General features: G+C 42.5%; 1 protein-coding gene across 4 annotated transcripts in view; it reads right to left on the bottom strand.

Moving 5' to 3' along the window:
• LOC120944009 (neurabin-1-like) overlaps positions 1–27,719 on the bottom strand; it is a 146,294-nt gene that overhangs the window by 61,393 nt on the left and 57,182 nt on the right. For all 4 annotated transcript variants that reach the window (XM_040357743.1, XM_040357740.1, XM_040357741.1 and 1 more), the window contains exons 3-6: positions 25,588–25,720; positions 23,371–23,491; positions 14,199–14,303; positions 6,777–6,900 (exon numbers count right to left, since the gene is read on the bottom strand). In XM_040357743.1, the coding sequence (XP_040213677.1) occupies positions 6,777–6,900; positions 14,199–14,303; positions 23,371–23,491; positions 25,588–25,720 (483 nt within the window). The remainder of the gene's footprint in view (positions 1–6,776; positions 6,901–14,198; positions 14,304–23,370; positions 23,492–25,587; positions 25,721–27,719) is intronic.

Genomic DNA, 27,719 nt, shown 5'->3' with positions numbered 1-27,719 from the left:
CCTCTGCAGCTAAACAGGGTAGCAGCTGGGGGGCAGTAAAAATGTGGCTCAACCGCTGGGTTTTACCGCCTCCCAACAACAATAAATAAAAAATAAAAAAGGAAAAATGTACAGTCAAAGAAAATACAAAGCATATACATGAATAAATTTGCAAACCTAACAAACTACCCAAGTGATAGATCAACGTATGAGAAATTACCGACAAACTTTTTTCCCTCGATTGTGGAAGAACTACATTTTAAACCAACAAGCCTGTCTTATGAAGTGAACCTCATAACCAAGAGCTGGAATAACTAAAAAGGTAATGGAATTCAACACACCTACCATCTACATCATTTCAAAAGTCCACAAGTCATTACAGAACCCACCCAGTAGACCAATTATCTTGGCTATCAAGAGCCCCTTGGAGAAGATAGGAAAATATCTAGACGCACGCCTCAAAGAACTGGTCACCAAGCTACCAGCCTTTGTACAAGATACCAGGCAAGTGTTGATGAAGATTGAGAACCTCTCAGTTCCACCTGATGCAATGGGGAGCTGAACGCAAATAGTAGAAATATATGGTCAACTTTTATTAAGGATCCCCACCAAATTTCCTTCCTAGATCTCCACATTAGGATAAAACTAGGTAAACTTATGACGAAAATGCATAGAAAAAAAGGCCGCTGCTGGGGCGCACGAAGATGGCCATGAGGTAATCCCGCTCCTCCGCTACTGACCACATTGGCTGAAATAAAGCATCCAGGCTTCTGCGGGCGTAGCATCTCCCATACCCCCCGCGGATCAGATGGGGTGCAGAACGGGCACGACACGGAGTCCAACCGTGAAGCACGCCGCTCAAGCGAACTCCGCGGTCTTCCCGCCAGATGTCCCGCTGGAGACACTGGCCTCTGACATGGAGCCCTCACCCCCTCCACCATCAGGTGAGCCGTATGTCTGCTCAAACACAGAGCCTGCATGGGGCCCAGCAGCCATATCCAACACCAGCATTAAGAGATGCATACCTGCTGGCTCGTTTTAAAACCCATGCTCCAGGACGGGTTATCTGCTGACCCCTCAAAGCTGGCTGCGCACCTCACAAAAGAGATCCAGGAGCTGGGCAGCCATACAAATGCTTTAGAGCAGGAGTCTCCAAACTACGGCCCTCCAGTTGTTCAGAAACTACAATTCCCATCATGCCTAGCTATGTCTGTGAATGTCAGAGTTTTACAATGCCTCATGGGAGGTGTAGTTCCGCAACAGCTGGAGGGCCGTAGTTTGGAGATCTCTGCTTTAGAGGACAGAATGGATGCTGCAGTGATGGATAAACCACCATGAACACGATCTGCAGGACATTCGTAAGGAACTGAATGCAGCCCCTTTAAAATTGGATTATGAGAATAGGTCCCGACGGGGAAAACTCCACCTATGGGGCCTCCCAAAAACCTTTGCTGGTCTGACCTCCATTGACCTGTTCCAGCCATCCCCCATAGAGCATATGGGAATGGCTGGGGTCGAGGAGAGGAGTCCCCCCCTGGGACATTATAAAGTTCACATACTTTTCACCAAGGAGACCCTCATTAAGGCAGCACACAACAAGCCTGATTTATGCTTCTAAGGGCACAAGTACCAGCTTATCAAGGACCTGGAAACATCTACAGTACACCTCAGTTCTGATGGAACGTCATTAAGTATGTTTGGGGCTTCCCCTTCCGCCTCACATTCACTTACCAAGGGCGGAGTCACACTATTTGCACCATTGAGGAGGCCCAGGCGACCTTCGAGGCAATTCACCTGATGTCCCATTCGGGTGCCTCCAACAGCCAGGTGAGGGCCTCAGGCCCCCAGCCTTCTTCCAAGCAATTGGGTCGTGCGTGGGAGTAAGTTTTGTTTTTCTTAGCCCCCTCTAAAGGGGCGGTTATATTACATGCAATTTAAAGCCATGTGGTTGGTTGTAGAGCCACCCCCCTTGAGTATTCTACAGTTAGAATGTGATGCCCACCTTGTGTGGTGATTATGTGTATTAAAAAAACATGATTTCTTCTCCCTCTTGGACTCAAAGAACCTCATCAGGAGAGGTATCTGGCCTGTGCAATTTTCTATGACAATACGATTTCTGTCTCTCCCCCATGATGGCTCGCAACGCGTTAAAACTATTCACACAAAATATCCATGGGTTTAATTCTCCCAAAACTATCAAAGCTCTTCTGCCACTTAAAATCTCAATCCATAGATGTAGTCTGTCTGAAGGAAACCAGGTTCTCCCAATCCAGAGGGGTGCTGATGGCGTTCCGCCATAATCTCTCATTCAACTGCTCTACGGACCCCACGGGTAGATATTTGCTCTTGCAAGGAACCCTGTGAGATCAAGAGGTAATCTTGGTGGGTTATTACGCCCCTAACAAATTTCAGCAAAAGGTTTTTCTCGCACTTGCTTCAAGTGGTTACCAGGCACCAGAGGGGCCCGCTTATTATGATGGGAGACTCAAACTCTGTCTTCAATTCTACTCTGGACAGGCGTAGCTCCAGGGAAGTACCTCCATGCCACGATGCCTCTGAAGAACTAGCACTGTGCACTCTTTCAGTCATATGGTCTGGTGCACGTGTGGCGTAAGCGATATCCTTCTTGGAAATTCACATTCTTTTCTAATCCTCAGAGTTCTTGCTGAATAGATCAAGTGTTTCTGCAACTCTGTTCTCTGCCATTAGTGCATAAGATTATTATTTCCACCTCTCCATGGTCTGACCACGATCCTTTGGTTCTTGGAATTACCCTCACTGGATTAACCTGTCCAGCCCATCTTTGGCGGATTAATGAATCCCTCTTAACTACCCAGGATACATGTGTTCAGGTGCAAACACACAGCCAAACTTATTTTACTGAAAATGTAGGCTTGGTTGAAGCTCCCGTCTCCTTGTGGGAAGCCCACAAGGTTACAGTCAGGGGGCATCCGATTTAGATTGCATCCTGTAATAAACAAGCAAGTGAGCAACGGGCCCGGGAATTGTCCCCCCCTGTTGGAAGCAGCAGACTTAAAAACACACCCGACAGCGACAAATAGAAAGGCCTATGACTATCTGGCCACTGGGCTGGATCTGCTCTTCTCTGCCCAGGCTGAAAAGGCATTGCGCTGGACCAAATATACATTTTACAGTAGCGCAAACAAACCTGGTCCTATGTTGGCCAGGGAACTTAATTCGGTGGGGCACTCATGCAAGCCAGTTCGGCAACAGGTAAGGCAAGGTGAATTCACCTCGGACCAGTCTAAGATTCTCTAGATTTGCCTCCTTTTTTGTCATCCCTATACAGCAGACCCGCCTCTTGATCTGGGCAAGGCTGAGAGCTTTTTTCAAGCAAACATTTAGCCTTGCTTCATTGTCCTCGACAGCCTAAGACACCCTGAACTAGGGCCGAAACAACTAATCGATAACTAATCGATAATAAAAATAATTCGATTACAATTTTCATAATCGATTAATCGACCAGTAACATAATGGGGTTAAAAAAACAAAAATTAGCCCTTTATAGTACAAAAAAGCAAATCGCTACTGTAAATATTACTTTCACTGTCCCCCAGTAAAAAAAATTAACCCCTTACAGTAGCGATTATTTGCTCTTTTTGTACTTATTTTTGTTTTTATCCGATTAATCGAAACAATAATCGGCCAACTAATCGATTATGAAAATAATCGTTAGTTGCAGCCCTACCCTGAACGCACCCAACTCTGAGCCAGAGGTCACCCAAGCTATCAAATCTCTTAAGCCAGTCAAAGCCTCAGGGTCCGGATGGTTTCAACAGTCTGTATTACAAAACATTTGCAACCTTACCTGACCGCTTATTTAAATTCCTGGCTTGATGGTGCACGGCTCTCACCAGACAAACTTATGGCCCACATTTCTATGATTCCCAAGTCAACTGAAGAGGCCACTGACCCACAAATCTTTGTCCCATTTCTCTGTAAAATGTGGACCTGAAGGTTTTTGGCAAAATTCTAAGCACACAGTTCAACAAATACCTTCAGGTCCTCATTCAGAGGGACCAGATGGGCTTTGTGCTTGGTCGTCAAGCAGGAGATAACGTCCACAAAGTAATCTCTGCAGTCAAAAGGACGATCCTTCCCAAAGTTCTCTATTACTTTCACACTCTGCCAGTTAAAGCACCTTGCCAGTTAGAGGACTGCCGACAAAGTATCCATGGGAACCGCAGGGGCACTGGTTGTTGCCTCTGAGGTGTTTGGGGAAGAAAGGCCAGTTACTGACTCCATAATGCCCACCGACAGCCCTTAGGAACCAAGTCAAGACACCTTAACAAAAAAGGGCCACCTTCCTTGCTGCACAGACCGGGGGGGGGGGGGGGGTTACACAGGGGACTCACTCCCCGGCAAGAGACCTGCTCCCCGCCTTGCTTCCGCACACAGTGTATGACAGAAAAACTCCTGTGAGGTGAATTGTGCTGCTTGCGCCGTTTAGAAAGCCAGCCAGCGCTAGAGGCCAAAACCCACTCCAAAATGTTCGGGCCAGACGCCTCAGAAAACAGAGCGCGGACCACAAGAAAATGTCTGCCAGCAATGCCGACCTGCGTCACAGCGTGGCCATGGCAAAATGGCCACCAATGGAAAAAAAACAATGCAAACAGCAGTATAACAAAAAAAAATGGCGTCAGCGCTACCAAAATGGCACCCAAACACTGCGATGTGGACGAGAAGGCCGCGGCTGAGGCTTCCAATGCGACAGACCCCCCCACAGAAAGCGGGTCCCAACACCTCCACGGTCCCCAACCGGGACTTTGAGTCCACCCACAGGCATACCCCGGTTGCAGCAAAGGCAGGAGGAGAAAAGTGACAGAGGGCAGGGAAAGGGAGGACAGAAGAACACCTTAATCCTAGGAATGCCCAGCTGTTCCATCCTGCCGAGGCAGGAGGAATCGTACTTACCCGTCCTTGCTGGCGTGTCCCTGACAGGCCTACAACCGAGTGGTACGGAGTAGCTATCGGCCCGGTCCACTGTGACTGAGACAACAGCAGCCCAGTCATATGTGGACCCTGGAGCATGTAGCCCACCGGCCACCCCTGGAGCCATAGGGTCCATCGTGGCTGACCCAGCACGTAGCTAAGGTCTGCTCATGCTCGATGGCCAGACTGGGGGGACTGCAAGGATCTATAATATCCAGTCTGTCACCCAGCCGGCAGTTAAGACGATTTCTCAAAAATAAATTAAAACATTTCTTTAGGACCTTGGGCCCAAAGGGAGCCAGGTCCTACTCCTCTACTAGGCAGGAAAAAAAACTGGAGCTGCAGGGCGGGGCTGTTCAACTCTGTTAAAGTTACATGTATTTAAATATCCAACATGTCTGCCTAGTCCTCTTCTAATAAATGGAACATAACCCACAAGTCAAGACTTAAAGAGGCTGTGTCCATCCTTGGACAAAAAGAGAAACAAAAAAAAAAAAATTGACTGGACTGGATCTAGGATCAGACCTAAATACTTTAGACCAGTGGTCTCCAAACTGTGGCCCGAGGGCCAGATGCGGCCCTTTGCTTGCCTTTATCCGGCCCTTGGGGCACTATCCCACCCACTGATACGAGACACGATTCTGTCATCTGACACCAACAACGGAGCACCATTTCTCCCACTGACACAATAGAGCACTATTCATCTCTATGATACCAGCAATGGGGCACTATTTCTCCCCCTAATACCAGATGTTTACCAACAATGATGCCAGGAAAATTTCTACTCCCGCTGGCCAAGGTCTGGCCCTCCAAGAGTCTGAAGCACAATAAACCAGCCCTTTGTTTAGAATGTTTGGAGACCCCTGCTTTAGACTATAGACTTTGAGCTGGTCTCAAGGCTGACCTTGACATTTATGACCCAGCCCAGACTTTATATAAATACAGCACTGTGCAGACTATGCTCTGTTCTAGGGCCTGTAGTGAATGATCACTGAGCAGGAGGTCGTTCAGGTATCCGAGCCCCAAAATTCCCTGGGCCCTTAAAACTTGGTACTGGTGCTAGGACCTTAATAAGCATGCAGGGTGCCGTGGCAAATAAATGGACATTTTGTATTTATATGGGCAGTAGACATTTTTATAACCTTTCCACAGTTTGAGTTTAATATAAAATTGTACAATGAGATACTTTGCATGATGTTTTAGAGAGCCTATGTTTTATATATACCGTGTTTTCCCGAAAATAAGACCTGCCCTGAAAATAAGACCTACTGCGATTTTCCAGGATGGCTGCAATATAAGATCTAGTGGTTGTAAAATCCTATAATCCACTCTATTACAGTATTATATAGTGTACAATGTGTGTTTTTGTAATATTATTGTGCCAAATACCTTTGTTACAGTGCCGCTCACCTGACCCCTCGCTGCTCTCCTCCACTTCTCTCAGCCTCTCCCTCTGCAGTGCTTGGAGCGGGGAAGAGAGCTCTGGCGAGTTGCGCAAGCACTGTAGGCTTATATAGATTGTATATTCACTGTAATATTCTCAGTGCTGGGCTTAATGAGGTAATATTTGGCTTCATATTTATTTTTCAAGGGGTTTATTTAGCACATCAGCAGCGTACTCTATATTAATGTCTGTTTTTGTACATTTCATGGTTTAAATAGTACTGTAGTACAGAGTGGAGAGAATTACATACCGGTATCCCAGTTCTGTGACAATGTCATTAGAGCCAAGCAACATTTTTACTGGCCAGCTATGGTGGCCTCCATGCTTCCTCTGTACTGAATTCTTTAAAGTGAATAACAATGGTATAATTTAAAAGGCATAAGCAAGTCCTTCATATTACCTGCCCAGTACTACCCTCAGAGTAGTGCTGGTCGTACTGCTGACATCTTTCCTGCTCCAGGGTTTCACTGATAAGACGTGCCACTTCACTCTGTGTTCCCGGCTTCTCTCTTCCAATATTAAATCTAAAAAAGGTGGGAAAAGTAAAAAGTAAAACTAAAGCAAGACACATTTCATCATGCTACAGATTCATAGCATGTAAACGTCAGAGAAAAAATATTACAAAAAAGTTTTAAACCTATTAGGCCAATTTTAATACGTGTGCATTGACACGAATAACCTGACAAAACTGGTATATCACAGTTAGTCATTCTTGCCTACAACTCCGTTCCTTTGTGTCTGGCGAGGACCCTGGAAACTAGGCACAGGCGCTAGCACTAGGCAGGGGCACTAACCGCTCTCAAAGCTGCCAAGCTCAGCCCCATCCCAATGACAAACCCAATTATAAACCATAAAATCCCAAAAACGTAGCTGCTAGCAGAGGCTCGAATACTTTACAGCTAAATGATTGGTGGGCTTAGGAAAGGCGGGAGAGTCAAGGCCTTCTGTAGAGCCTAGTGCTAGAATGCAGGGAAATCTTTCACTGGCAAGTCTGCCCAACTGTAATAATCTGAGTATGAATGATAGATTCAAGCCAAAAGAGGTTTTCTTAGCAAAGTAAGGCATTAAAAATTCTGGCAAGTTAACTTTCTCCAACCAACAATATTTTTCCTGACTAGGATAAACTGTATGGTTAAAGTTTTTTTTATCTTCATGCATTCTATGCATGAAGATAAAAAACCTTGTGTGTAGCAGCCCCCCCCCCCCCCAATTATTTACCTGAGCCCCATATCTCTCTGAAGCAATGTCCACGAGTGGCTTAGCCATCTGGAACTATCCCCCTGAGACAGTAGTGGCGCCACTGGCCAAAGTCAGTTAGCCAATCAGGAGAGATGGGTGGGGCTCAGTTTCTTAATGGACACACGGAACTGTGACTCAACTCGGGTGCCCCCATAGCAAGCTGCTCGCGAACCGGTCCTGTGCTCCATGACCGCGTCCCCGGGACCCGATCGCCACAGGTGTCCTGCGATTGGGTCACAGAGCTGAAGAACGGGGGAGAGGCAAGTGTAAACAAACCTCTCCCCGTTCTTTCTAGTGAACCTGTCACTGATCGTTTGTTCCCCGTCATAGGGAACGGCGATCAGTGACGTCACACACCAAGCCACGCACCCCTACAGTAAGAAAACTTTTTATATTTTTTTGGGGGATATTTATTATAGCAAAAAGTAAAAAATATTGAATTATAGCGCAAAAATTAAAAACCGCAGGAGGTAATCAAATACCACCAAAAGAAAGCTCTATTTGTGGGATGTCAATTTTGTTTGGGAACCACGTTGCACGACTGCGCAATTGTCAGTTAAAGCGAGGCAGAGCCAAATCGCAAAAAGGGGCCTGGTCCTTTAGCTTCATAATGGTTCGGGGCTTAAGTGGTTAAACGAGACTTTACAGTCACTTTAAAGGAAAGGAGGGAAAAAAAAAAAAAAAAAGTTCCGGACACACAAGATTATCTTATTGTCTTATTAGCTTAAGGTATTGATGTTGATGAAGGTAATCTGGTTCCAAGGCAGGCAGCTTCTACACCACTGAGGATCTCCACCATCTGCACTGGATCTTACCCCTTCCTGTGGAAAGATTCATTAAAGTGAATCTAAAGCAGGCATCGTCTGCCTGCCTCATTCCGACTACATAGAGTAAAAAGGAAAAATGGCTTCTAAAACACAATAAATATCCAAAATGACAAGCCGGAAATTCCCCACCTAGTCACCGCCAGTACGAATGAAGTTCAATTTTACTATACTCAAGGATGTTGGCCATTTTCAAATAATGCCTTATTGCAGCACCTTCTTAAAACTGTGAAGTGTATACTGTCGCTTTAAATGAGGCACGAGAGTACTGTTGAGTACATCACCTCTAGGTTATTAATAAATATTATAGCCACAAAAGAACAGAGGTTGAACAAAGTGGGCACAAGTGATTTGGACAAAGCAGACTGTAAGTGAACAAAGACAGAAGGTGCAATACGTGAACAGAAGCTGGTGTGGACAGAATGCGTAAAGGGGAACCAACAGGAGCGCTGGCCTCTGGCCAAAGAACGCAACTGCAAACAGTGGCGTCCTCAGACTACCAATAGTCTGCAAACACCACACACCGGTCAAACAGTGAAAAAACAGTCAAGTCTGCATCCAAGGTCTATATAATTTTTTGGATTCATTGAAAAGGACAGGAGGCCCTCTGGTAAACTTTTAACCACCACTACAGTTGTAGTAAACGGCTAAATACATTAGTTAAAATACATAAGTGAAAACTTTTAGCTGCCAATCTGTCCAGCCAGCATTGAGATTTACCCTGCCAGATAGCTCAGACGGGTAGGTGGCATTTTGTGTGCTAAAGCAGAGCATCAAAACTGCATTTTTTTGCAAAAAAAAATAAAAGAGAAGGACTTCTGTACTTATTGTAAAATCTGTTTATTTTGAGACATGGAATCATTAATTATGCTAATACAATTGCTGTCACCTTCAAAAGAACTGGCCAATACCAAATAACAAAAAAGCCATTGGCTGGCCAGGTATAACCTCTCCCATTGCCAGAATGTACTACTTTTCAAAAAAAAAAAAAAAAAAAAACTGAAGCAAACGACAAAAAACAGGTGGGATCTGTGTGACTTACTGAACTTAATGAAAAAAAAGAAAAACCTGGCATTTTCTTTATTGTTCAACTGACGGAACACTAAAACTCCAACAGGCCCACATAAAGTAGAATAAAACCAAGGGTGGCCTGAAGCATCCGACACCCAAAGCCGTCATCAGAGGCCTTAACATTCACTTGGTAAAACTCACAGGATATTAGAACAGAAGACCAGGAGGTTTAGGACCAGAATTAGTGCACCAACATTGTGAGTGCAATTTATGAAGTTTTTATTATTTAAGGGTTATTAAAAGTGGTAAAAAACTATGTGCAATTTATTTTACCCTTTGAATAAGTGTCGGTGGAGAGCTTGCCGGACCTACCTGGTATTAGAGAGGCCTGGAAATATCAGGAATACGGTTGATGGCATTTTTTTGGAATGACCTGGATTGACTCAAAAGGGGAAAGCGCATTGTGGCCACTATAAAGGTCCAAAATTAAGGTAAGTGTAGAGATTGAATGGTGGTGGTTTACAATGAAAGATCATATCAGTGCATGTGAAATATCCTGTATCTTATAGCAGAATAATGTAATATTTGGATTTCATGGACTGTTTGATTGGCATTAACAGTGGTGGTAGCACCCTCTCACGTTTTTGGATCAGAGTTAAATCTATCCATCTATCTATATATTCTCTCTAGATCACACATACATTGTATGTACAGGCAGGTCCCAGATTACAAACAAGACGGTGCCTGTAGGTTTGTTCGTAAAAGGAATTGTAAGGGCAGAAGGTTTATCTTAATGCATTTCTATGCACTAAGATAAAAAATAAAAATGTTGTGTAGCAGCTTTCTCGGCAACCCCATTATTTCTTACCTGAGCCCCATCTCTCTCCAGCGATGTCCACAAGTGTTCTAGCCATCCGGGACTCTCCTCCTGATTGGCGGTGACAAAGCCGCTGTGCCAATGGCTCCCACGGCTGTCAAAGTCAGCCAATCAGGGGATAAAGGGGGTCGGGTCATGGCTCCATGTCTGAGGGGACACATGGATCTATGACTCGGCTCCAGTCCAACAGACAGCTGCTGGCTATGGGGGCACGAAATAGGAGGGAGGGGCCAAGAGCAGCAAAGAGGTACCCAAGAAGAAGAAGATCAGAACTGCTCTGTGCAAAACCAACTGCACAGAGGAGGCAAGTATAAAAGGTTTTTTTTTTTTTTTTTTTTTTTTTTTTTTTAAACAAGACTTAACAATCACTATAAGTTGAATTGGTTTGTAAGGCAGAGCAGGTAAAAAAAAAATAAGTGTAGCTCCAGCAAAAACAATAATTTTTAAGTTTTTTGGATAGCATAGGGAAGGGTTAAAACCCCTGTAACATTTGTTTTGCTGTCTGTGTCCCTGTTCAGAAGATTTCACCTCACTTTCTGTACTCATGACAATTGGATTTAGAACATTTTGGGTTGTTGTGAAAACAAGGATTGATGATAAAGCTTAAATGGAGACACATTTTCCCCACAATAAACTCTTACAGGAGTGAATTTTTCCTTCCTAGGGGTAAATTCTCTCACTTCCCGTTAATTCCCTGTTTGTAAGTAGGAGTCGTTTGTAAGTCAGGGAAGCGCCTGTACATATTGTAATGAAATATTAGCATTACAGTTATTTTATGCAATATTACAATTTTCTATTACTGTGCAAGATTTTAATGTAGTGCAGGACTTTATGGATAAGATCCTTGCAAATATTGCAACAAGTTTTCTGATGCCCAAAATCCCAAGACGCATGCACAAACCTACCTATATGTGCCTTGACAGGTTAAGGGTGAACCATGTCCAAAGGAGCATTAAAAAAAAAAAAAAAAAAAAAACTCAGGGTCACAATCTGGTCCCCAAGCTTCTTTGGGGTGACAATCGCGCATGGGGCAGCCCGCTGAAGTGGATGAGTTGCCCTATGTGCAACACATTTCCGCGTGAGAATCAAGCAAACAAAAGCTACACTACACATAATGTGAATGAGGCCCAAGTGCAACAGAGATAAAGGGCCAGATCCACGAAAGAATTACGCCGGCGTATCTCTTGCTACGCCGCGTAATTTCAAATTTTGCGCGTTGTATCTTTGTTTTGTATCTACAAAACAAGACACGACGGCATCTCGGATGGATCCGACAGGCGTACGTCTTCGTACGCCGTCGGATCTTTTATATTATTTGTTTTTTATTTGATTTTAAAATGACTTGGTACAACAGGCAATTGTATGATCAGATAATGTTACAGCATACATAATAAAAAAAAGAAAAAGACAATCAATTTCAGCCAATACTGACTATATTCTTAGCTTGTATAGCCGATAGTACCCGATGCCTGCTAGGTGACCTAGCCATAAATCTAATCTTTCCCCCCGCCCCATCCCCCCTCCCTACCCCTGACTAAGGAAGAGTCTTGCCCCGTTAATTGATCCACTAAGCGAGAAGAGAAGGGAGGAGGCCGTCGGATCTTAGGTGGAATTTTCGGCAGCCGCTAGGTGGCGTTTGTCGAATTCTGCGTCGAGTATGCAAATTAGCTAGTTACGGCGATCTACGAACGTACGTCCGGCGCATTTTTTTTACGTCGTTTGCGTTTGGCTTTTTCCGGCGTATAGTTAAACCTGCTATTATGAGGCGTACTCAATGTTAAGTATGGGCGTCATTCCCGCCTCGTATTTTGAATTTTTTACGTCGTTTGCGCAAGTCGTTCGCGAATAGGGATTTGCGTAGAATGACGTCACCGTCTTAAACATTGTCTTGTTCCAGTTTCATTTCGAGCATGCGCACTGGGATACCCCCACGGACGGCACTAAAAAAACTAAAGCCAAACTCCAGCGCTCCCTTTTATTTTTATTTTGGATGAAAATTTTAAATCACATCTGCCAGTGTTAAGTGGTTTGCTTCATCCATGTAAACTGATATATGCTGCTGGAGAGCTTGAGAAAAACAGGTCACAAGATGAAAAGCTGAAATAAAAGGCTTGCCTTTCGGTTTAACACATTAGATCAAAAATACTAAAATCTCATAAGCTTTAAATACTTTAATTGGTGTTCTTTATACCTGCCTGAAGTTCAGATTTAATCTGCTTTTTCCATTTAAAAATATAATCTTTTGTATTGTTGCCATAAACCAAAAGTTTGTATGAAAGTTTATCGTAGTATTACTTTCAGCAAGATTTTAGTTTTGAATATGATATAAAATAAGGCTGAGGGTTTAGCAAGGCTTGGCATGTGAGGCCCAATTGGAATGCGTTTGATAACCGCTGTCCTGAATAATTGCATGCAATTCGATCTCACAAGAAAAAAAAAAAAAAATACAATCATTTGCAAGCTAGGACTGCCTGCTTAGTCCAGCCTTTATTCTACCTTGGCAAGCTTACAACTGACCATTCACCAGGCACATTTCATCTGCCTAAGGACTATTAAAGGAAATTCTACTTCTAGAAAGCCAAAGGGCAGGAAGCAAACTATGCACAGGATAACATGCCACATAACAGAAGTTTTGTTCTGCTGTGCCAAGTCACTTCCCCCTAAAATAGATCAAAGTTGCAATACAGCGTATATAATATATATATATATATATATATATATATATATATATATATATATATATATATATATATATATATATATATATATATATATATATATATATATATATTAAAAAGGAAAAAAAAAAATGGACATACCAAATACAATGCTGTAAATTAGCGCCAAGACATCAAAGAGTCTGGAGGGAATCAGATTACAACTGGCATTCCCCAATGTAATCTGCTTTGCCAAGTCTCAGACATACCCTTTGCATCAACAATGAAGCTGGTAGTTAAAGCGGTAGTTCACCCTCTCGTACTTGATTTTACCATCGAGACAGGCATTGTAGCGCGAGCTACAGTATGCCTGTCCCGATTTTTTTAACCCCGTACTCACCTCGTAGTCGTCCATCGTAGATTTCGGCTCCCGCGGGGAATGGGCGTGCCTATGGAGAGGGAGGATGATTGACGGCCGGCCCTGGCACGTCACTCTCCCCGAAGACAGCCGGAGTAGGTCTCGGCTCTTCACGGCGCCTGCGCACAGGCTATGCGCACGCGTCGTGAAGACCAAGCCTATTTCGGCTATTTCCGGAGAAGCGTGACGCGCCAGAGCCGGCCGTCAATCATCCTCCGTCTCCAGAGGCACGCCCATTCCCCGGTATCTTCGATGGACGACTACAAGGTGAGTATGGGGGGAAAAAATTCGGGACAGGCATACTGTAGCTCGCGCTACAATGCCTGATTTAAAGGTAAAAGAAAAAAAATTATTTTTTTTCCCGTCGATAGGGTGAACCCCCGCTTTAAGAAAAGCAACACGATCAGCAAATATGTATTTCTTTTGGGCCTCCAGTCAAACAGTAGAATACAGTGTGTGTGTGTGTGTGTGTGTGTGTGTGTGTGTGTGTGTGTGTGTGTGTGTGTGTGTGTGTGTGTGTGTCCCCCATCCCGTTTTAATCCAGAGAAATCCGTTAGAACATCTGTTAGGCTTAACATACACTTTAACCAATTTTTGTTTTAGCAGAACCTCATTTAAAACAATAACCTGGTCTATTCATATGTGAGCTCTATTTTCAATTGGTCTATTAAAGGGACATAAAGTTGTAAAATTAGTCTTGCAGTGTTTTCCCCCTTTCTAGAAGAAGGAGTGTAACTCGGACATGTTTATAATCCTTTTCAGGTGAAGCAGAAAAAATAAAATAAAAATCACCCACCTGACTGTACCTTTGGTGTTCTTCAGTACCGTGGCTGCAAAGAGTTGTGTCACTCCAACTAAACTAGTACCGTCTACCTCCACGATTTGGTCATTGACTTGAATCCTTACAGAGATAAAAAAGACAAATTAAAAAGTGCCATGAAAACTGTAAAGACCAGTTCATGTTTAGGAACGCACCAGAATAAAAAGGTCACCGCCAGCTCAAAAACCTACAGCAGTTTTGTCATTTCAATCATTAACACAGGTTTCATGATTAGGCAATGAAAATAAATATTGACAAAGCAAAAACAAAAATATATAACTATGGTGTCCTATGTTGTACAATTTTTATAGAAATTCAAAAAAAGATATCAATGGAACATCTTGAACCAACCAGCTTGCATTTGAATATAAACTATATGAGCAATTTTAACATTTCATCGTATTTAAAAATATATATATATATATATATATATATATATATATATATCCATTTACCATGTTCTCAGTGAGGTTGCCTTGTAAATAAGGTGGATATAGATATATATCTATATCCACCTTCTTTCCAAGGCAACCTCACTGAGAACATGGTAAAATGGCAATATATATATATATATATATATATATATATATATATATATATATATATATATATATACACACATATATATATACATATATATACACATATATATACACATACACACACACACACACACACACACACACACACCACCTTCTTTCCATAGTGATACAATGGGAGGAGTCTAAGTGCCGTCCTATTGAATATTTTCATTCTGCCCCCCTATGGGTTGGAGGGATGGTGGGCCCCCTCTTTGTATGCTTGGTACCGAGATTGAACATTACCACCAGGGAGCTTTTGAGATGCACAACCTGAGACATTGATAGGGTGAGTCACTATTCACGTCTACTCTTTGTGGTGTGACATGGTGATGATTAGCCTTTTGAGTGCTTAATATGTATTTCTGTGATTTTGTATTTTTCTACTTTAGAATCTGATACTGTAAATTACCCTGAGGAAGAATGTCACACATTCGAAACGCGTCGGAATATCTTGCATGCCTACAGCTCGCCAACTATGAGCATGCTGTGACGGACAGTATAATTTGAATTGTTTTTATAATGATCTCGATTTCATCATTGATACTGTTTTTCTATTATATTTAGGAAAGAGGAGAAGTTCCCCCAGGGTGGGGCTTTAACGGTAACAATGATAGAGAAATATGAAATATAATAAAATTTATTAGGAAAGAATACAAAGCAAAAATTATAATAAACAACACATTATTATAAAAACAAGGTACATCACTAAGTGGTGCGTGTGTCCGCAGGGATAAGTTCAGGCCTGAACTTATCCCTGCGGACACACGCACCACTTAGTGATGTACCTTGTTTTTATAATAATGTGTTGTTTATTATAATTTTTGCTTTGTATTCTTTCCTAATAAATTTTATTATATTTCATATTTCTCTATCATTGTTACCGTTAAAGCCCCACCCTGGGGGAACTTCTCCTCTTTCCTAGCTTAATCAGGGGTGTTGGTAACGCAAAAGGGTCTTCCATTATAAAATACTTTTTTCTTCCAATTCTATTATATTTACGCATTGTAATAAAAATATAGTTTATGAATTTTGTTGCTTTATATTTGTTGCCCAAAAAATCCCACTCCTATCAAGGTTTTTTCAGTTTATAATTGACTAAGGGATGATGGCAACCACATGCCACTGTACAGGAGTTAATTTCTTATATTTTATTTTAATGCAAAGAATGCATTAAGATAAAAAAAAAAAAAAAACTTCTGCCTTTACGACTCCTTTAAGGAGAGGGCTGGCAATGGAGAACTCTTCAGTCAGTGGGGGCTTTCCACTGACTGCTGAATGTAGGCTAAACTATTGGTAGCAATAAAAATGGAGAAAAAAAACCCATACCAGAGCACCTAAAACTAAGGGATGACGCGACTGGGCAACCTTGCACCCTTGTGCCACAAAGCACCCCCCCTGTTGAGGGCATGTGGCCTGGTACAGTTTAGGAAATGGGGGTGCACTCATTCATCCCCGCCTTTCCTGGCTTGCCAGGGTGCATAAGGGCCTGGTATAGATTGGGGGTACCATACACTTTTTTATTTTTCTATTAGAGGAAATTGTTTCGTTTTCAGATCAGTCATCTGTTAAGGACATGGGGGCCAGCTTCCCAGCTCACTCATTAACCAGATATTCACTGGTTGTTAAAAGGTGCCGTTGTCCACCCGATCCTAAAACAAAAAAAAGGCTACCGCTCCTTTTGAATATGCTCCTAAAAAATGTTTTGGGGATGTCTAGTATGCACAGATCCTAAAACACAAAAGTACATTTTCAGGCAGGAATGTAAAGCCTTGTACACATGTACAAGATTCCCGGCGGTAAAAAGTCCGCCGGGAAACACCCGAGGGGAAACCCCGAGAACCTGCACAGTAACTTTTTCCTCCTACACATGACGATCGGGTTTTCTGATGTGAAAACTGCCATGAGAGCTTTGGTTGGGAATCCCGGCCGTGTGTATGCTCCATTGCAGTGTTTCCCATAGGAAAACCGACAGGTTAAAAGCTGCCGGGAATCCCGGCAAAAAAAATAAATAAATAAAAAAAGGAGAGCTTTTTTTAGGGTAGTTTTCCTGTCGGGAAAACTGCGATGGAGCATACACACAGTCGGTTTTTCCAGCCAAAAGCTCTCATAGCAGTTTTTCTGCGGGGAAAACCGGTCGCGTGTACAAGGGTTTAGGCTGCTGGGTTAGGACAGGTCTAATAAATGTAAACAAGTAAATTCACAATTATAAAGCTCCAGCTTTTTTCCCTACGATAAAAGAAAAGCATCCATGAGATTCTCAGCCAGACACAATGATGCCACTTTAGGCCTCATTCAATTACATGCCTATACGAGATTCTTGTGGCTGGGAGGACAGGCGTATGAACAACAGTGGCTGCTTAGCCTGTTCAAAGTAATGACAGGCTGAGAGGAGCCATTGTCATTTGCATGTATCTGCACACTCAATAGTTACATAGTTAGGGATGAATGAGTGACCCTGGATGAAGAAAGATGCATTCAAGTTAGGACATCAGTCCTCAGGGGACCTGACTGGAGAAGAGGGAGGGAGAACAAATGGCAGCCTCAGAAGATCAATCGCGGTTTTAATTTTTTTGGCATCAATGAAAAAAAAAAAAAATCCTAGATCTCTGCTTAGCTGTGTGTGTGTCCCCCTTTCCCCTGCCATAGCCTTGAGTCAAAACCCTATGTAATCTATGCTTTGGTCAATGTCAGAATTTACTAAATCCCCCTACCCCACAAGACAGGGGGTGGTTAGGGGCCTAGAAAGTGTCTGTTTCGGTCCGAGCACTACATTCTACAAATTGTGAAGTCCGATCCTTTCCCACACCCAGATGCACTAGAATTTTTTGATGGGGGTGTCATTGCCTTGAATGGGCAAATTGCAGATTCCTTCAACTACAGAAATGACACTCCTCTGCAGTAATGCCGCTACATATATAAACACATAAATGTAAATAAAAACAATATTTTAGGTTACAACAACATTCATCGATTTCAAAATTCTTGGCATTGGTGACACTGAGCACACCCTGAAGAAATGCAATGACACATATTTCAGTATGCACATTCCTGAGCACACTGGTATTACACACATCTGTGTCACACACTGTGCATCACATTGTAGAAAGAATTCAGGCTCCCCATGACTTGAAATGGCAAAAAAAAAAAAAAACTCTAGCCTGTCACAAATCTGTACAACCTAGCATACGACAAAAAAAAAAAAGAAAAAAAAAAAAAAAGGGGGGGGGGGTTGGGTAAGGGGCACCAGAGATTACTTTCACTAAAAACAGCAAGCAGTTAAAGTGGAGGTTCACCCGAAAAACAAATTTTTAACATTAGACTGAGGCTCATTTTGTCAAGGGGAATCGGGTGTTTTTTTTTTTCAATCGAAGCCGTACTTACCGTTTTAGAGATACATCTTCTCCGCCGCTTCCGGGTATGGGCTGCGGGACTGGGCGTTCCTATTTGATTGACAGGCTTCCGAAAGTCACATACATCGCGTCACGATTTTCCGAAAGTAGCCGAACGTCGGTGCGCAGGCGCCGTATAGAGCCGCACCGACGTTCGGCTTCTTTCGGCTACTCGTGACGTGATGTATGCGACCGTCAGAAGCCTGTCAATCAAATGGGAACGCCCAGTCCCGAAGACCATACCCGGAAGCGGCGGAGAAGATCCATCTCTAAAACGGTAAGTACGGCTTCGATTTAAAAAAAAAAAACACCGATTCCCCTTGACAAAATGAGCCTCCATCTAATGTTAAAAATTGTTTTTCGGGTGAACTCCCGCTTTAATCCAGAGATATAGGCAGTTGATTCATAGTTTAAAAAAAAAAAAATAAGCTATTGAGACATAAAACAAATACCCCAACACATCTGAATGCAGCCAAACAATCCATTAGTCGCTTTTGGAAATGGTCTAGGATTCCCACCAGAACCAGTTGGATTTTGAAAAGTGACAGATTATGGTGTTAGAACAATGGTTCGTCACTTGTAATGATCAATATGATACATTTTATGTTACTTGTGGCACTTAATGAAGAGGGGAAAAAAAATAAAAAATAAAACACACCCCCTTTTGTAGGCAGAAGCCCCCTATTTGTACTGTACAGTATTGTGAAAATGATTTATGACCGTTTACCGTTTTTACTGAAAATAATCCGTAGACCTTTTATTTTTATGCTTCAGGTGGCTCTTGCTGCAATAGCTCGGACTTTTTAGTTTTCTGAATTTGCCGCTAGCTTGTAATCTCCCACACCCCCCACTTCACAAGGGCTTTTCATAGGAGGTAAAATGCCAGGGTACCAAGTTTGTGAGAGAAGGGGTAAGGAACAAAAAGTATATATTTCTGTGATTTGAGTGGAATGTCCCAAAAACACAGAGACCAGAATATAAAGACTGGCAGGAAAAAAAGAAAATCAGAGTGGATCAATGCCATCACTTGGCTTTGTAATGTTACAACAGTTGGGCAGAAGTGGAATTTTTATGTGGATATCTCACCACTAAAAACCCTAAAGAGATATGAAGTTGGCATGTGATGCACTGTGTCTGCAAAACCAATACATTATTGGGTTATAAGCTAAAGTCTAATTTATGTCTAGGCAATCAACTTACTGACATCTGGCACCTGACATCTTATAGAAAACAAAAGAGGAATTTTCCAATCTGTGAAGGTGGTGCTAAAATGTGATTGTCTAAAGGAACCAAAAAAAAAAATGGGTGTATAGGGCAGCGGTGACCCTTAACACCCCAGATGTTTTTAAACAATATTTCCCATGATGCTCAACTACACTGCAGAGTAAATGAGCATCATGGGAAATGTAGTTCCAAAACATCTGGGGTGCCGAGGTTCACCATCACTAGTATAAGGTGTCAACTATGATACATCACTGATCAATTCAAAATATGCAAATGGAAGTACTCCGATATGAGAGTACCCTTTTCTTCTTTTAAACACTTCCTTACTGGGCACGTATACCCCTTCCTGACCAGGTGAAATTTCAGCTTCTGGCACTGCGTCGCTTTAACTGACAATTGCGCGGTCGTGCGACGTGGCTCCCAAAAAAAATTGGCGTCCTTTTTTCCCCACAAATAGAGCTTTCTTTTGGTGGTATTTGATCACCTCTGCGGTTTTTATTTTTTGCGCCATAAACAAAAAAAGAGCGACAATTTTTAAAAAAAGTCAATATTTTTTACTTGTTACTATAATAAATATCCCATTTTTTTTTTTTTTTTTAATATTTTTTTTCTCAGTTTAGGTCGATACGAATTCTTCTACATATTTTTGGTAAAAAAAAAAAATCGCAATAAGCGACTGGTTTGCGCAAAAGTTATAGCGCTTACAAAATAGGGGACAGAATTATTATTAATTTTTATTATATTTTTTTTTTACTAGTAATGGCGGCGATCTGCGATTTTTTTTATTGGGACTGCGACGTTATGGCGGACACATCGGACACTTTTGACACATTTTTGGCGCCATTCACATTTATACTGCGATCAGTGCTATAAAAATGCACCGATTACTGTATAAATGTGACTGGCAGTGAAGGGGTTAACACTAGGGGGCATGGAAGGGGTTAAATGTATTCCCTGGGTGTGTTCTAACTGTGGGGGGAGGGGGGTGACTGGGGGAGGTGACCGATGCTGTGTCCCTCTGTACTAGAGACACAGATCGGTCTCCTCTCTCCCTGACAGGACGTGGAGCTCTGTGTTTACACACAGAGCTCCACGTCTTGTCCCTGTAGCCGCCGATCGCGAGTGCCTGGCGGACATCGCGGCCGCCAGGCACTCGCATCGGCATCTCAGGAATGCGGCGGGCTCGCGCGCCCTCTAGTGGCCTGGAAGAGCGGAGGACGCATATATGCGTCCTGTTAGAGATTTAGAACCACCCTGCGGCCGCACATATTCGTACGGCCGTCGGGAAGTGGTTAAACACAGAGCGATAGAAAGAAATTTGCTGTCTAGTTTGTTTGAAGAAAGGTGTGCACCCCCACAGCCTACATAAGCAATTTATGCAGATCATTTTAGGAGAGGGGAGTGCAATATCTAAAAGCAATGGTGAACACACCTTTGCACAAGTGGTGATGTGAGAAATCACTGGGTGGAAAAAGATTACTTGGATCCAAAGGCGAATCATAATGTGAAAGACTTTGGTTTATTTAGATTTTGGATAATCTTTTGGAATTTTGGCTTCCTTATTCATTTTGGATCACTTGACACTTGGGTGTAAATCGTATTTATTTTTAATTTTAGTGTATGGTTATAAAATCACAGCGCCTCCTCAGATTGGAAAGTTCTTCTAATTTTCTTTATGACACTTACTTTACTTTTAAAGGGGGCAGCAGTGGATTTGAGCACTTAGTACATTTTAGAACTTCACTTAAAGTGTTTGTAATCCAAAAAAAAAAGATCCTGCTCCTTTAAAGCATGTTTAACAGCCCAGTGCTTGTGATCCACAATACCAACATCAGTTTACGTGCCTCAGTCATCCTGCTGTCTGCTCCAAATCTCTCCCTCTTCCCCTCCCTGTCAGTTCCGAAGCCTGTGTGTGACAGCGATCCCCTCCCCGCCCCCTACTTTCGTGCTGATCTTCCCTGTGTCTTGAAAAGAACGTATATAAAACAATTGCCATTCCCTCTGTTTTATCAAGATCTAAAGTACTCTGTGCATTTTAATTTTTTTTTACAATTCTATTCTTAAAATACCTGATCTCTCAGCACCAATGTGAGGTCACCTGACCTTCCTCTGCCGGCCGGATGATGTTACAGGGTTATCTCAGCCCCTCCTTCCGCATTCCTTAGATTGGGGAAAGGGAGCAGAGGAAGCTCACAAGACCTTACATTGGTGCTGTGAGAGCAGGTATTTAAGATTAGAATTGTTAAAAAAATAAATAAAAATAAAAACACACAACACACACACACACGCTTTAGAACTTGATAAAACAGAGGAGATGAAAGTTAATTATTCTGACTTTACAACCACTTTAAGGAAAGAAGGAGGCCTTCATGGGTGCAGGGTTTTGGTTTTGTATATTTTGTATGTGGCCTTCCTATGCAATACATCAAATTTAAAGTGGGACAGAAGTCAGAAAAGTAGTCAGAAAATTAAGTCCTGCTAGATCACTTCAGGCTGGCCCCTTTTCCATGTATAGTTCTAATTAAAAACCACACATTAAAAAAAGTGCCTAAACTGTTTAGAATCCAGGAATACGTTTTTCCCCCCCTGCTCTGCACATGCTCAGTTGCTCTCTATTTTTACTCACTGTGCCAAATTTTTCTAGGCCAATCTGCGGACAGCCCAAATATGTCTAAACGCTATTTAGGGGCTCTGGACAAAATGCCAGCCTCCAGCAAGAAGAAACAGGAGCAATGCTGGAGGTAATTTACAGCTCACACTAATTTTGGTAGCATAATTATTAAAACGTGGAATGCATGTTCTTTACTTAACCACTTAAGGACCGCCTATTGCACATTTACGTCGGCAGAATGGCACAGGCACGTACCTGTATGTTTAAGAGCCCAGCCGTGGGTCGCGCGTGACCCGGTCCGAAACTCTGACCACGGACCCGATCGCCGCCGGTGTCCTGCAATCGGTCACATGAGCTGAAGAATGGGGAGAGGTGTGTGTAAACACACCGTTCCCTTTCTTCACTGTGATAGTGACACTGATCGTCTGTTCCCTGATATAGGGAACGACGATCAGTGACATCACGCCTACAGCCACACCCCCCTAAAGTAAGAATCACTCCCTTAGGGCACACTAAACCCCTTAGCGCCACCTAGTGGTTAACCCCTTCACTGCCATTGTCATTTTCACAGTAATCAGTGCATTTTTATAGCACTTTTGGTCCCAAAAATGTGTCCAAAGTGTCTGATGTGTCCGCCATAATTTCGCAGTTACGGGAAAAAAAAACCACGCTAATCGCCGCCATTAGTAAAAAAAAAAAAAAAAAAAATTATAAAAATGCCATAAAACTATCCTCTATTTTGTAAACGCTATCAATTTTGCGCAAACTAATCGATAAACGCTTATTGCGATGTTTTAAAAAAAAAAAAAAATAGGTAGAAGAATACGTATCAGCCTAAACCGAGGGAAATGGATTTGTGGATATTTATTATAGCAAAATTTAAAAAATATCGATTTTTATTTTTCAAAAATGTCACTCTATTTTTGTTTATAGCGCACAAATAAAAACCGCAGAGGTGATCAAATACCACCAAAAGAAAGCTATATGTGAAAAAAAAAAAAAAACGCCAAATTTTGTTTGGGACCCACGTCGCACGACCGTGCAATTGTCAGTTAAAGCGACGCAGTGCCGAATCGCAAAAAGGGGCAAGGTCCTTAAGAACTTTTTTTATTTTTATTACGCCGTTATGGGTAAAGCTTTAAAAAAATAAAAAAAGGGGGGGAAGGTTGCTGTTCATCGCAAACCTATGGCAACCCTTTTATGGGCACCCAGGAGGTATCAAAGCTTTTGTGTTTGTACAGATGGCTCAGAATAAAAAATGCAACATGCACATGAAATAAGATGTCAATTGTATATCCATCTATATAGATTACACAATTTTATAAAAAGTAAATGTTACTTACCGTCCATCCCTTTGAGCTGCTCCTCCTTCTGTAATCGTTTTTACAAAAATTCCCAATTTCTCCAAGCCTTGATCTGCACCAACCCCCATTCCAATGATACTGATGCCAAGGCCACAGTCCCCTGAACATAAAAAACAGAAAAAAGCAAAAAATAAAATATGAGGGGGGGGGGGCAGGGGATACTGTACACTGCTAGAAAATAATTGTTTCATATACTCTAGACCAGCTTTTCTCATTTTTTTTTCAGTTGATGCACCCTTTTATAAGTATTCAAAATCTCCGGGCCTCCAAGTCTAAAAATAAAGTAAATGTTACTTATCAGTGGGAAAACTGAGCCTGGGGCAATGCATACAATCGCCTTACTGAAAAAAGAGGCCCACCTTTGGGCACCCACAGCGATTTTTTATGTGCACAATACGAGGATTGAGGACATCTGTGCCAGTAGCCGTCTGCTTGTATGGTAGGCGGATCAGGGATTTACCGCATAGTTGTCTCTCAATCCAGTGTGACGGGTGACGAGCAGGCAGTGATCGTTTACCTACTTCCGGTGTCACTGCTCCTGCTAGGATATTTAAGTGAGGAGAGACGTCTGATACCTTAGCCTCCTTTCCCAGTAGACGCCTTGTACGGAGAAACGCAGCGTCGGGTGGAGCGAAGGACTCTGACGTCATTACACAACAGCTGGTCAGGCGTGAGCCGAGACACTGGTAGTTTGTTTGTTTTTAGATTGTTCTTAAAACTTTTTTGGATGTCAGCAACCTGCTCAATTTAATAAAGGGCAAGTGTTTTTTTTTTTACTACACCATGAAGTTTTTTTTTTTTTCTATCACCATACCCATTGCTTATTGAACGCCCCTCTGCTGTCCTGAGAGGAGATGGTGTATGCGCACCCAGGATTCCAGTGATTCATCTTGAATTTCCCAGGAATACGACCAAAGGCCGTTCCCTGCTGGGGGTTGATCGCCACGTTTGGAGCCAAACGAATCATCCTGTATGTGTCGAGCTGATTTGATCTCTGTAATGGGGGTCCATCTGTTCCGGTAAGCGGCCATCTATCTACCTTATGTGAAAGAAGTGTTTAGTTTTTGAAGATCTGAATGATAACCTGCAAACCAGTCGCCATAGTGTTACATCCTTTGCGGACTTCACCTTCTGTTTTTGCTACTTTGTTGCTACTTATTTGGACTTTCCTCTTGTTTTACAATTTTTTCACAAATTATCAGTATTTTTTTATTTTTGTGTTTATGGACTTGAATGACCATTTATCACAAATACTGGAGGGTTTGATGCAATGTTACTGTTTGATTAGATCACTTTCACTGCGAAATTCCTAGGAATCATAATTTAGTATATCATTTTTTAGATATTTATTTACACATAGCTTTTTCGCTACACTTATCACTTTGTGTCACATCAAATCGCTGGGATATGCGACCTTCAGGTTGCACATTAATATATATTCCTTTTCAGAGGGCAAAAGGTGAAGGATGTGGACTTCAGTCTTCTCCTGGATGTTGTGGGGGACCCCGCATGGCGCCTGCCAAGGATTAGTTACACATTGCCATGGACAAGTTGGGAACTTCTGTAGCCATCTTTGTTCCAGTCAGGAAGGAGTGCTCTTTCCTCTGGTCCCAGTGATGAAGACAGATACAGCAAGTAAAGGGAAATATGTCCAATAAGCACATAAGGCAAGGTGTAAGGCAATGACATTTTCCTCCTTAATTATATGCAACTCTGCATATTAAAAGTAGGCCATGCATTTTCATAAGGGGTGTGCTTTAAAGAGCAAGCCATTCGCTGCATGTGTGCACTGCAACAAAAAGGAATAGCTTCTAGGGTCCCAGAGCAACCACACTCAGATCTACTACCAATTATTTCATCTCAGGTATGCACATACACAGCTGATCTAAAAAGATGGCAGTCTCCTTATCATCAAAGTAGTTGGCAACCATCACACACATACATCTTTGCTGGCCAACATATCCACTAATTATGCAACCAACCCTAAGATCGGAAAGAAAACATGTTTGGAAAGTTGCCATCTGTTAGTTTACCGATTTTGATGTGTGAACAGTCATTGGTACAACAAACCTCTACACAGAAGCAGAGGATCAGCAGTTCCACCCTCCAGATTAATTTAGGCACCAAGGGTATGTCCATACTGCATGCTTGGTGTTTGTGTTTAAAGGCAGAACAAGGTGTGCATGAAGCCGTTACCTTTTTCGATTTCCACAGGGAAAACATCCATTTTCTCCACCCTCTTCTCCAGTTCATACTCTGCAGATGCTGCCACCGGGTCCACCTCGTCATTACGCCGGTCATAGTCTTCATTGGAAAATGTGGAGTATACCTTAACAAGAAACAGAAAAATGTATGAACGAAGAATAACTGCAGATCTTAGCTTTGTTCTGGACAAAGGCATAATGACACAAAAGTCATAATGAGCTAGTATGCATCGCATTTTATTTGCGTGAGCCGGTCAGAAACCGGTAAAAAAGCACCTGTCATTCAGATCCATTATGGCAGCGCCTGTTCGTGGGCATCCACTCACCTGCTGCCACCACGTCACTCACCTTGTTGTGTCACTGCTGCATCTCCAGCCATCCCATCAACGGCTGGTGATGTCAATGGGACGGTCGGAGAGTCAACAGCAGGTCAGGAGGAACCGATGCGGGACAAGCAATTTAAATCAAATCCACCCTGGCTACTATGCAGTAAAACCTTAAGGGCCGGTTCACACTAGCGCTCTGTGCGATATTGCATGCGATTCGATTTTAGCCATACAGATCGCATTTGGACTAAACCTTTTTTGGTCCACACTAGAATCTGATCGCATGGGTGTTCATACCTATGTGATCCGATTCATGTCCAAACTGACAGTTCGCAGTGTGATATGCGAGCTGAAATGGGGGAGTCATTAACATTGTATGGACACTGCCCAGCAGTTCAAATATGGCAGTGTGAACTCCCGTGCCTATAGCAGTGTGAACCCAGCCTTACTCTGCATTCAATGGGCAAGTAGGTTTAATCTTTAAAAACAACAAGAAATTTAAAGTACACAGCCTTTTGTCTAGCTACACATTTAAAAGCCTATACAGGTGGTCCCTGGGTAACAAACAAGATAGGGATTGTAGGTTTGTTCTCAAGTTGAATCTGTTTGCAAGTTGGGAAAAAGGTAAAAAAAATTAAGTGTAGCTCCAGTCAAAAAAAACTATTTTTAAGCTTTTTGGATAGCATAGTGAAGGAACAACACTCATGTAACGTTTGTTTTGCTGTCTGTGCTCCTGTTTAGAAGATTTTACCTCACTTTCTGTCCCAATGACAATTGGATTTTGAACAGGTTGGGAAAACAAGGATTGGTGATAAAGCATCAGTGGGAACACCTTTTTCCCATAACTCTTACAGGAGTGAATTCCCATTCATAGGTGCAGATTTCCTCTCACTTCCCGTTGTCTCCCTCTGTAAGTAAGAGTCGTTTGCAAGTCGGGTGTTTGCAACTAGGGGACCGCCTTTAACTGTATTTACTAATATTACTGCCTCAAATATGTGTTCTGTATCATACCACAAGCCCTGTTCAGCATATAGAGTGGAAGGGGGTGCAGCATGAGCCACATTACATGTTTAAAAGAACTACAAGAGTTGGTGATCAGGCAGCTTACAGTAGATGAGAGCATAAGGGTGTCCCCAGTCTGACCGTTTTTTCATACAGCAATGAAAAGATGCATGAAAAAACAGTGTTGTCACTGTGAAGGTTCTCATCTCTCCAGGTCATGGTATAGCCAGCTGTAGTTGGTGCATCCAAAAAGAAATTAAAAAAAAAAAAAAAAAAAAATCATCAAGGTACTGCTGTATTCATTTATTTCAGCTTACAACAGCAGCATAAGGGACCCACAGACCCACAGTTCACCAGTCACCGGCCACAAACTACTTGTTGATGGAACAATTAATTTGATGAAATAACTGCACAATAAACATGCCAGACATCATCTGCCAATTACATCATGCAACAATTCTGTCAGTAGAACACATTAAACATGAAGTGATAAATACAGAACACAGATGTACCCAGCAAAAGATTTTTTTTTTTTTTTTTTTTAAATGCAGTTCTATTATTGCAGAACAGTTGTGCCAAGTGGGTGTAACCACAGTGCAGAGCGAGGGACACGGCATCCAACACATCCAGACATGTCAGATATCAGTGGATGATCTTTTGCTCCACAAGAGTAAATATTGGAATTGCTGCCCACCGGACAGGAAAGTATTCGGACACATTCACACTGGGGCTGGCATCAGCGGTAATTTTTAGCGTCACTTTACCGTTTTTGCTGTGCTTTCCGGCCGCTAGCAGA

The sequence above is a fragment of the Rana temporaria genome, chromosome 6 (assembly GCF_905171775.1).
Source record: "Rana temporaria chromosome 6, aRanTem1.1, whole genome shotgun sequence".
In the NCBI taxonomy this organism is placed as follows: Eukaryota; Metazoa; Chordata; class Amphibia; order Anura; family Ranidae; genus Rana; species Rana temporaria.
Note: the sequence above shows the minus strand (reverse complement) of the source record. Positions and strands in the feature narration are given on the sequence as shown.